At 42.2% G+C, this 11115-nt stretch overlaps 3 protein-coding genes across 6 annotated transcripts; 2 read left to right on the forward strand and 1 right to left on the reverse strand.

Annotated features, from left to right (window-relative positions):
- The first annotated feature begins 787 nt into the window (after positions 1-787).
- Positions 788-2523, forward strand: LOC129599081 (uncharacterized). Its single transcript, XM_055497221.1, has 2 exons — positions 788-944; positions 1658-2523. The coding sequence occupies exon 2, from the start codon at positions 1897-1899 to the stop codon at positions 2521-2523; it is 627 nt and encodes a 208-aa protein (XP_055353196.1). The 5' UTR covers positions 788-944; positions 1658-1896.
- Positions 2524-2912: 389 nt separating this feature from the next.
- On the reverse strand, positions 2913-3868 carry LOC129599080 (uncharacterized). The gene is made up of 2 exons (XM_055497220.1): positions 3342-3868; positions 2913-3172 (listed from the first exon to the last, which is right to left on the reverse strand). Exons 1-2 carry the CDS (start codon positions 3682-3684, stop codon positions 3075-3077), a joined length of 441 nt encoding a protein of 146 aa, XP_055353195.1. The 5' UTR covers positions 3685-3868; the 3' UTR covers positions 2913-3074.
- Positions 3869-6607: 2739 nt separating this feature from the next.
- LOC129599067 (uncharacterized) lies at positions 6608-11115 on the forward strand. Of its 4 annotated transcripts, none has more exons than XM_055497203.1 (6): positions 6608-8079; positions 8349-8439; positions 8892-9089; positions 9203-9448; positions 9751-9796; positions 10418-11115. In XM_055497203.1, the coding sequence occupies exons 3-6, from the start codon at positions 8961-8963 to the stop codon at positions 10690-10692; spliced, it is 696 nt and encodes a 231-aa protein (XP_055353178.1). In that variant the 5' UTR covers positions 6608-8079; positions 8349-8439; positions 8892-8960; the 3' UTR covers positions 10693-11115. The 4 variants fall into 3 exon arrangements, 1 of the variants encoding a protein (XP_055353178.1); XR_008691866.1 differs by having other exon boundaries at positions 9141-9448; XR_008691864.1 differs by having other exon boundaries at positions 8892-9448.

An 11115-nucleotide genomic window follows, 5' to 3' on the forward strand; every position in this document is an offset into this window, starting at 1 on the left:
ATGTTTACTGTACACATGTCTTTTTATGACAGATCGACCTCTGGAGAAAGGTGTACGCTTTCGAGATGCCAGGACCAGGTATGGACCATATGTTATGATTTTTCGACTACAGGCACTAGAGTTTTCATCCATACTTCTAGCACCCAAATTTGTGTCAAGCAGAATTTTTTCAATGCAGGTTTTCGTGACGAAAACGACACCGACGGTGATGATGATGACACTGACGAAGGCGGAAGAATTATCCGCATTTTGTCGCTCGCGCAATTACGTCTGATATAACCCTTTTTGCAATAAACATGAAGGGAGTTTTTAGCTACGTAGGAACAAAATTTTAGCGCATTTCTTTAGAGTTGTAAAGTTAAATTCTGGTTTGATTAATAAATTTATCTGTACCGTACAGTAGTTACAGTACTTGTACATTCGAAAATGAAAAAAAGGTATCGTCCCGACAAGGTCACAGTATCGTTTTGGCTTTCGGTGGTGCGTACGTATATTTATTGCACAAATCAGGCTCGCTTATGTATGACTGCTAGGTAGGAATATTTATCGCAGTGGAAGCCAAGCTGGCTTCTTGTATAAAAATGCAGTTTAAAAACCGTGACTCGTAAGCGAGCGAACATGTAGAAAGATTGTTCAAAGTGATTAGATCCGTGCCTTAAATGTCAGATTTACAGCGAAGAGAAACCATTAAATTGTGGTCATATATAGTGTTACTCATCATATTAAGATAGCTGTTTGCTACAGTAAAGCAAAATAAAACGATATGCAGATATCGCATGCGGTCTTGGTATAAAAGTCGTATAGTTTAAAGCTTGAATAATAAGTTCCAATCATCAACAATAATGGGCGGAAATTCGGAAGGACTGCAGAAACTACGGTGTGCCTCCATTATCAAAGTGGCTTTGGAGCAGTACTGCTCATTGTGCTCTGTCTACAGGTGTACCGTAAGTGAAGCAAAAGTGTTCTCAGTAGCAAAATCAACGAACTTTGTGTATTGGTTTCGAAACTGCTAACTAAGGGGTGTCAAAACAGCCAAAGTATAAAAAACATTAATTTTAAGGTTCGGAAATTATTTAGATTATTGCGTGCGCACGATCAGCAATAAGTACAATTACAGAGTATTTAAACCGCATATTGTATAATGAAACCATGTTTGCGGTAAAAAAGTCTGCTTTCTCCAGAAAACCCTACAGGCGAAGAATGTTTACGCAACCTTCCCTTATTAGACAGAATAAGTTTTTCGTTAGCTGAACGCATCGCTGAAAGCATAATAAGAGTGGAGCTGAAAATTAGCGCCAAGTGTCCACTTGTTAAGTTTTCACATAGCGCTACGAGATGCGCGTAGGCTTTGTTACGAAACACGTGAATAACTAACTAAAATTGTTTAATATCGATTTCGAATAGCGATTCTTAATTTTTTGAATGAATTACCCTGCATATTGAATATACCCTGTTTATACCTTGCATCATGGACAAAAAAACTGTTTCTTTGATTTTGGTCTCAAACCTTCTGTCTGATCAGCAAAAAGCTGAGTTTCTATGCATCTGCAATGTGGAAAGACCGCTTCGGGTTCTCCTTAACTTAGACCAGCTCTCCGACGCAGATGTTTATGAATGGTTTCGATTTCGGAGGGAGCATTTAGAACGATTATTGCAGGCATTGCAGGTTCCCGAAATAATCCGCCTCGAAAACGGATCCCGTTATGATGGTATGGAAGCCCTGTGTGTTTTACTGCGACGTCTTGCATACCCTAATCGCTACACAGACATCAAGCACATTTTTGGGAGATCAAAACCTGAATTATCGATGATTTTTACCTGGATGTGTGAATTTATCAACGCGCAGTTCGGTCATCTTTTACTTAACTGGACCTGTGTTGGCTTACACGAGCAGATATGGACGAATTCGCGGCCGCCGTATACAGAAAGGGATGTCCTCTGGATGACGTCTGGGGCTTCAAAGACGGTACATTCCGCCCAACTTGTCGTCCTGGTGAGGATCAGAGAACAGTATATAGCGGCCACTATCGTCTTCATGGCATCAAATTCCAGAGCATTATGGCCCCTAACGGCATTGTGGTAAATCTGGTTGGGCCGTGGGTTGGACTTCGACACGATTCAGGCATACTAGCGGACAGTGGCCTACTACGTGCGCTGGAAACAAAAATGGAGCAAATGGGAAAAATTTTTCGCCTTTATGGAGACCCTGCTTATCCGATTTCGGCGTATCTCGAGGGTCCGTTTAAACCAGCAACAAATCAAATCGAGTACGATTTTAACGAAGCTATGTCACCGTGTCGTATCGCAGTTGAGTGGGGTTTCGGAGAAGTAGTCCAACAGTTTGCTTTCCTCGATTTTTGGAAAAATCTTAAAATATTTTTGCAGCCAGTTGGACTTCTCTACACAGTTGGAACTTTACTACTGAATTGTCGTGTCTGTTTGGGGTACGGGGGAAAAGTTGCTGATTATTTTTGTGTGGTCCCAGCGACCCTGGAAGTTCGCCTAAACAACAACAGAGAATAGACTGTTGATTTTCTGTGGAACTGTTTCTGTTAAGCAGCCATGAATCCATTTCGATATTTCTGTCCCATCTAGGTATTAAACGTACAGCGTGCCTATTCAAAATAAATAACGGAATTACACAAGTCAGCGTTTGAAATAATTCCCAGTAGTTTTCTTGGTGTACAAAGAGTACAACAGTTCTAAAGTCAACAACAAACTGCCAAAACACAATTACGACTTAATCTTTGACTTTAGTATTAGCCACCGTTATGAGATACTCGATTTCGAGAAAAACATCAAACGATGCTAAATTATTCTGGACGAGAGAATTTTTCCAATAACTTGGCAAAAAGTTGTGCGTTCATCGCCTGTACTTTCAACTCTTCGGAGCGATTGTCTTCCTTTGTGTTTTCAACTTCCAATTTCCCTTTTCGAATTTCGAGTTTCATAGTTTGTTCTGCAGCTAGTCGCTCTTCTCTCTTCTTTTCCAGTTCTAACGCTGATTCTTTGAATTGTAATTCTTTGTCTCGCATCGACTTCGAGTCTGACAAAAAATTCTGTACCATGCCGTTCTAGCTCATCCGTTCACGCTTTGGAAGTCGAACACTGTTTCCACTCTCGTCATCCGGTGCGAAGGGACCGTATCCGTTCACACGAGCATCAAAATCATCTAGCACAACAATGACATTATTTATCACAATCTTATATCTAACAAAAAAACATCGAGTTCGACAGTATTAAAAAAATACCAAATAATAATAAATAAAATATATAATACATGCTTTGATTTAAATAAAACTGGTTTCGAAAACGATCCAATAACATTTGCTATCTCTTACCGATCGGTTCATCTGAGTTTGGTTCAGGAGCCTCCGACAGGCGCATTCGTTTCTTCATGCTGTATTTTGCTGCCACCTGGAACTTTAAGTCTTTACGCGCCTGCTTTACCATCTCCTTGGTCTGCGGCTTCTGCGTGGATGCGCGTTTGGTAGCGTCCGCCTCGAATTCGAGTATATCGCACAGCAGCTGTTCTTGCTCTTTAAACGTTCCAGGATCTCCAGTGCGCCATTCGTCAAGTCTGTTTGACTTGCGAAAATCTCCAATAAATCTGAGGCTTCGTTCTCGTACTGCAAGCTGAGATATCTCCTTTAGCGGCTCGAACTCGATAAGACTCTGGTGCATCTTAAGCCACAATTCGTCAGCCTTTCCTGTGTGGTCCTTCACTGTGCACAGATACTAACGCAGCAGCCTGATGTCTTCTGCAGATGTCCATCGATGTCGTGTCTGGGTTTTGTGTTTCGCGATTTCGACCTACACAAGCGTTGGCTGGGAGGAAAAGCCGTCTTCAAAGACTGCGTACACGGTATATCGGATTCCATGACAACAAATTACGCATAAAATAATGATAAGCGAAGTCCCGAAATCTCAAAAAATTAAAATTATGATTTTAATATTTTCAGCAGTAACGCGCAGGCACAGGAACTGCTAAGTGCAAGTTGACGGTGGAAATCTGACGCTGCATTGATTAATCAACCTGATGCAGTTTAAAATTTCCTATGCCCACAGGTAGAAATGCACGAGCGAACTCGATACGGTAACTCGCAGATTTATCGTCGTGGCTCACACAGTTTAGCTGTAAACGTCACGATTTCGAGGCGGGGCTTTATTTGAGTAGAGCTAAAATTAGCGCGAATGGAAAAACTAACCTGTAGATTATTTGGAGGGTCACTGCTGTTCGTTACGGGTTTATATGGACTGGAAGTCAGTGATAAAGGGGAAAAAAAGACAGCGGCCATTCGAATGTTCTACACGTTATTTGCCCTGAATATCATAGTCTGCCTTCTTTCTTACCTGGCGGCACTGGGAGGTATGGTATTTGCAGTATTCTTGTTCATTCTGGACGCAACAATCGAGGGTGTGATTTCCCTGACTGCATCCGCCATTGCGATTCTTCTGGCTTCGACAGCAGTCATGGCTACACAAATCTGTAAGCGGAACGTCCATACAATGCTGTCAGATAATCCGGTTGTCTCCCAACCAGACGAGAAAGTTTCCTATCTCAATATAATTGTTATGGTAGATTGACTGAACTGTGGAACGGTAGCGCTGAGCTACGGAAACAGCAGCGTAAAATTAATGATTTTTGGCTATAAGACATCAGCAATGTTTTTGTACACGATAATACGAGCAGTGAAACGTTTGCTCAGTAGATGAAATACTGCCTTCTGTTGCTCTATTCTCATTTTGTCACAGACATTAATGTGGTTTTGCTATTTTGCTCTACATATTACCTTAGCAGTAAAGCTGTCAAAAATTATGCTAAGAAACCGGAAATGAATTTCAGAGTATGGTGTAGTACATAATATTACATTCTGTAGAATAGAGATGGCAACGGCTCAACCGAAGCCGTTTGAGCCGCGGCTAAGCCGGCTTCGGCTGAGCCGGCTCGACCCAAAATTGAAGCCGTAGCCGATGCTAGCCGAGCCGATTGAGCCGGCTCGGAGTGTCAGCCAGCCGCGAGCCAGCCGTAAGCCGATGTCGGCTAACGGCTTGCGCATTGTGCGCGAAAATGTGTTGGAAAGTTTATTTTTAGCTCTTTTGGCCCGTTCAAAGCCGATTTAGAGACTTGAAAAATCGACTATCTTGTAAAAAAAGTGCTGAATTTTTGTTTCGGAGACCTTTTTTTCCAATAAAAACTGATGAAAAATAGTTTTCGCTTAAGAGAGAACAGAAAAAAGTGCTTTTCAGTGAAAAAGTACTTTTGTTTTCCCGCGCTAAAAACTGTCGGCTAAGCCGCCTCGGAGTCGGCTTAGCCGGCTCGCATTCAGAGCTGAGCCGTTAGAGCCGGCCCAGGTAGGTGAGCCGATACTTTCGAGCCGGCTCGCTATTTTAGCCAGCCGCAGCCAGCCGATAAGCCATTAAGCCAGCCGTTGCCATCTCTACTGTAGAATATGAAAATTGAACAAAATACTCAGGTAATTTTACCGTTCACCAGTACCTGCGAGTTACCGATTCGTCACCTAACGCCTAGAACAACTGTTCTCCACGGAGACAATGGTATACTATAATTTAAAACGTGAAGGAGAGTTGTTTTTTGTTCTTGTTCTTCTTTATACCCCACAGGAAGGCAAACAGTCCATGTACTGTGCCATACTTGTACATATGAGAGAAGTTTGCCGGTTTTTTGCACTGCAGTAAGATTACTTAATGACCTAATGACATGCACCCGCGATAAAATTTAGCGAATCTACCAGTGGGGCACATAATAATATTTTATCTTAGTATGCACAAAAATGAAATTATTAATAAAGAAAACATCGTATTTTTGCAGTCCATTGCTGACAGAATTTTTACAAATGATTGCTAAACCGCGATCCCCTTACGAGCGGATCCTCCACATGATAATGCGGCAACACAGCTGCGGTCCATCCGATAAACGTTATCACAATGGACGAGAAAAAGAGGTTGAAATCAACCGGCCAGTGTGCGGTCGCGCCTCAGCAACTTCTTTTTGTCGTGCACTGTAGGTTGCTGACTGCAGGCTACCTGATGCACTTTTTCATACTTGTCGTACATACAGCTACATACAATCAGATTTCCGTCAAAGAGCGTACTTGTAAATTTTCAAGTTACACGATCACACGTAAGTAATAAGCATCGTTGAAAAGAAAACCGGAACCCCGCAATTCACCTTGCGGCTGTTTAAGCTTTATAAGGCAAGGGTGACACGCAGTATCTGTAACGCCGTTTTAGGCTGCCGCATATTTTGGTGCCTGTTGACAAGGTCAGACGAATGGAATTTAAAATGGCCCCATACAGAAGCATCACTCATGCAGTTACTACTGTCTCTAACAGTTCAGCATCGTTAGTTGTTTGTTGAGTTCCGAAACCTAATGCTTTTCTTATTCATCTTCGCTAACGTGCATTCACTTACATGTACAGATACCGCTACGTGTCAGTGTTGTAGTCATAATGATGTGGCATGTACAGTAATATAACGTATGTACTTTTTGCAGTTTGCCTACAGGCTGGATCGGCATTGTTGCACTCGTTCATTACGGTCTCGTAAAGCTGATTATAAAACCACAAGTCTCAACCATATTATAAAATCTGTATCCATTCTGTGAATGAAAAGTGGCAGTATAGACTAGTTTTCACACTTGTAAAAGTGATTGCGCAGTGATCTGTTCGTTAGGACTATTTGACATGGATGTGTCGCAAATTCTACACGCTGCCGTGAGTGTCGGCCAGCTGATCGGCTTAGCAATAAGGGGACTATCCGGCGTAATATCGCATCGTAGAAAAGCCAAATTAGCTGCTAAGTTGGAAGCCATCAAACAATCACATGAAGCAGCTATGCAGGAAATGCCTAGTAAGCTTGAAACAAGCTTGGAACAAAACAGAGCCAACTACGAACGGCAGCTGTATCAAATGCGCCATGCTTCTACCGCGGACAGGCAACAGCTAGAAAAACGATTTCTACGTGAACAGGAAGAAATTAAAAATAAGTGGACAACTGACCGACAGCACTACGAACAAAGAATCAATGGGTTGCTCCACAGCGTCCAACAAGCTGAAGAGCGGGTGAACTTCCTGGCGGAGCAACTCCAAAAGCCGACAAAAGATCGCGCACGGAAAGTCGCATTAGTGAACGGTTTGCAGTTACAGATTCGACGCACACAGTCGCTGTTGCTCGTTGGTCCAAAAGGTACCGGTAAGAGCACCTTTTTATGGCTATTAAATAAAGGCGCCATGCCAAGACGGACAATGGGTGATGGAACCAGCGAGATTCTTCGTTTGGATGGCTATATCGATTCCATTGGACTACGCGGATGGACGCCGGAAGAACTGTGGAAACTGCTGGTTCTCATGATTTATAACGGAATGCCTCGCGACATCATTATTTTCAGCAACGATCGCGTCGATCTTCCGGTGACTTCGCTCGGTCTGCTCGGCATAACTAATCCGATGATTGTTGTTATGTCCGGTGACTTTTGGAGAAACTATCAGCCGCTTGATGGTCGAAGACAAAAAATTGAGCTAATTGAGGATGATGAGGGTGTACGCTGGGTGTGTCCTGAGTCGGACTTAGATCAAGTTTACAATCAGCCGGTTTACAAGGACATCCGGGAGTACCATTTAGGAACACCCATTACCCATCACGAAGATATAGCTTTTCTTGTCGGCAAACGCGAAAGCGTGGGCATTCGGCCGTTCCAGTTTCTGATGGATAAACTAGGACACTGCTTCACAGTGGGAGATGGTACCGATTACAATATGGAAGCTCTTTTTCGTTTCATTTATATTTATGAAACCAAGTATCGGCGGGATGAACTCAGTTTCATGAATAATGCATCGCTACAAGATTTTTTTGACGGAGGTATATTATTGTCTGTTGACCTTGTCTGTAATTTTACTGTTATTCTTTAGTACACTGGCAGAAACATTCAGATGGGTTTGTAAAAAGCGTACCCTGGACATCTAACGCCATGCAGGGAAACATTGATCAAAGTAGACCGGAACGCAGATTAAGCTCCTCCATTCCGAATGGGTCGACGCGTCGCCCTGATGCACCAGGTGATGTCCTCCTTAAAGTTGTTTTTACTTTTCAGTTATGATGCTGACCATCCGCAGAATTTTCATTGTATGCAGGGCTGCACATGAGCTTCACTTAAAAAATATTTATAGTCAAATATTGCTCTAAATCACATCCTGGAGTTACTGCATCCAGGTTGTTGCAATGCACTAGCTAACTGTTAACTTATCTTTTTCGCTCTAACCAAGTGACAAGCAAGAAAGCGGCATCAACGAGTGAGTTGATTACAAACCGACAATTTTTTTTTCAGGTCGTTATTGTGGAAGTAGCGCTGTGCCGCAGTCTGGTGGGGCACGAGCGCAGCAACTGGAGCAACAGTGTCTAACCGTTCAGGAAACAATGTACGTATTGAGTGTCTTGAATAAAACTCTCTTAGCGATCAAGCCTTCAGGTGTGTAATCAGTGAAGCAGGTGTGCATCGTCAGAACATGATCTGTGCACTAACAGAAAGGGAATGTTAAATTATCATGTCCCGGAGTTCCACCAGTTACGAGTAAAAATGAGTTACCAAAATTTGTTAACAATTCACACCGCCGCTGGTCACATGCCAGGAGTTGACTCATAGTAGGTGGAGTACAACTAATGACCTTTGTCTCGTACCAAAAAATACTACATTTACAACTTTGCTATCACTTGGATGTCGCTGAACGAACTTCACTGGCGATGGTTACACGGACTTACACCGTTGATAAAACATTATTTTAACCGGACTAATAGTTCTAACGTAGTTGGCTAAGCAGAGAGCTAGCTTGAATACAGCTGTTGCTCAGGATTAACGATAATTTCGCTGCAGGTTAGCTACAACACTGTTAATCGGACCGATACACACGTCGACGTCACGGTTTCTTGCGACTCCTGCGGAATGTTGCTGTTCGGCACTCGATATAAATGTCTAGGATGTCCAAATTACGATCTTTGCGAAAGCTGCATGTTAAAAGGATATCATTCCCAACATTCGTTTTTGGTGTTGCGCACGACGCCCATCGGTTTTGTAAGCGATGTTCCTCTACAATCTTATCATAAAAGAGCGTGTTTATTATAGAGCATGAAAATTTTATTCTGGCAAAAAGAGATTGGAAAATCAACGAACCGTGTTTTGGTCAGGATACATTCTTTCAATCCGCGCAGTTAGAAAAGATTGTGGAAAACACGGAAACGGGGGAGGGCGATACCGAACCTTGGGGTCATGAAGTAATATGCGATGAGTGCCGTGCCTATCCGATTATCGGCACACAATTTAGGTGCATGCTTTGTGAACCCAGTTATGATCTGTGTGCGGAATGCATGGCGGAGGGATATCATACGCATCACGACTTTCTTGCCATCCGAACACCTGATTCAGGAACGATGGTAAGCGCAGTGAAAAAAGAAATGATAATTTTCCTCATTCATTAATGTTATAAGATAATATGATGATGGTTCATCTACGAGTAAACTAGCGCATACGATGCAAACACCCGCTTTTTGATCAAAACGGATAACCAATCATGCATCTGTAGTTCTAAAAGGGCTAGCAATAAGCGATAATAGATTTGCATGGCACAAATGCATTTTTGAGGATGAAATACTCTTCTAAACTGTAAATATCTGTATAGCGCACTAGCGGCAACACAGTGCTTCCATGTAATTTTGTGTTTTTTTTCATTTTTTAGGTTGAATTTTGGCAAGAAGTTTTTGCGGAAAAGTTTCCTGACCCAGGTAACTAAAAAATATCCACGTAACCATTTGTCTGAACTGCTCTAGGAAACAGCAAAAGCATCGGGAATGATATCGCAGGTACTCGTACAACTGATGCGCCAGAAAAAGCAGTGCAACATTAAGGATAAATACAATACATCAACCTTTTCTCGAGGAAAAGGTTGAAGTCAAACATTCCGGAGCTTTGGAAATGTCGGCATTATCGTGGAGAAAAATGTGCAGTCAGGATAATCGGCTAGTAATTTTCACAAAATAGTTTCGAAAGCGATACCGGAGGACCACTTCATGTCTTATCGAGATTTTCCATTTCCCAGTACGATTAATAGAAGCAGCCAATACAGCCGCTATACGCTATAGCGTATAGCATAACCAAAGCATAACTAGTGCCGCCGCTATCCTGTGATGCAGCGCAAAAGCATGCGAGTGCCAGCGAGAATACGTAGTCAAAAGAAGTCGAAATCAGTAAAATTTGTTCTGAATGCACAAAAAGCAAATACCCCATTGAAATAAAGCGCTTGCTAAAAATTAACTCGCAATTAACATACTTCGTTGGTAAAATCGCGGGACAGAGCAGCTCTTCGTACTCCTCCTTTGCTTGAATAAATGGTTTTCGTATTAAAGGTTATTTTCCTGACGATTCCGATCCGGATATTGGCCCTAATAATGAGCACTATTTGGACAACATTATGGCGCCGACAAACGACAATCAGCACGAACACTCCGACAACATCGAAGTATCCGCCAGTAACCTTTACGAAAACGATAATTATGAACATGTCCTCAGCGAATTCACAGGAAACGACAATGCAGATTACAACTTTAGTGTGATTGCTTTGGATGATTATAATTACGACAGTGATTTCGATGACACCGTTTTGTACGACGCTGGAAACTAAAATTGTATGCCCGGAGCAGTAACAGTAAGCGGTAAAATTAATGTTGTGTCAATAATAACTTCGTTGATTCTGGTTGCAAAATGCTTGCATAAGTGAAAATGCACTCGCAGTTTATTTTTAATCGCATGACAATTTACTGTCATGTACATTTGGCTCTTACAAAATTATTGCTTTATCAGAACGGATTCAATATTTTGCTGCTCTTAATGATCGATGGGACGTACGAGTACTGTTCCCTTGTTCTGCGCTGTCCATTGTTGGTCTCCTAGCGGTAGCGTGACCCTCAAATCCATCGCTGCTAGAACTTTCAATCGTATACGGTTCTGCAACTACAAAGCCCATGCAGTTGCACCTTTTTCGTTGCCGCCTGATAAGAATTTTACTGTTTTTATTGCATTTAGGTATCAATATTAATAGTACTTG

This window comes from Paramacrobiotus metropolitanus, unplaced genomic scaffold (assembly GCF_019649055.1).
Source record: "Paramacrobiotus metropolitanus isolate TYO unplaced genomic scaffold, Prichtersi_v1.0 Parri_scaffold0000137, whole genome shotgun sequence".
Taxonomy (NCBI): Eukaryota; Metazoa; Tardigrada; class Eutardigrada; order Parachela; family Macrobiotidae; genus Paramacrobiotus; species Paramacrobiotus metropolitanus.

What these genes read in the sequence shown, in the direction of transcription:
- LOC129599067 (XM_055497203.1), top strand. Translation starts at nt 8,961, where the DNA reads ATGTTGCTGTTCGGCACTCGATATAAATGTCTAGGATGTCCAAATTAC. An exon ending in GCACGACGCCCATCGGTTTT is followed by an intron (nt 9,090 to 9,202) that starts GTAAGCGATGTT and finishes TGTTTTGGTCAG; the next exon opens with GATACATTCTTTCAATCCGC. An exon ending in GGAAAAGTTTCCTGACCCAG is followed by an intron (nt 9,797 to 10,417) that starts GTAACTAAAAAA and finishes TTCGTATTAAAG; the next exon opens with GTTATTTTCCTGACGATTCC.
- LOC129599080 (XM_055497220.1), bottom strand. Translation starts at nt 3,684, where the DNA reads ATGCACCAGAGTCTTATCGAGTTCGAGCCGCTAAAGGAGATATCTCAG. An exon ending in AAACTCAGATGAACCGATCG is followed by an intron (nt 3,173 to 3,341) that starts GTAAGAGATAGC and finishes TTGTTGTGCTAG; the next exon opens with ATGATTTTGATGCTCGTGTG.
- LOC129599081 (XM_055497221.1), top strand. Translation starts at nt 1,897, where the DNA reads ATGGACGAATTCGCGGCCGCCGTATACAGAAAGGGATGTCCTCTGGAT.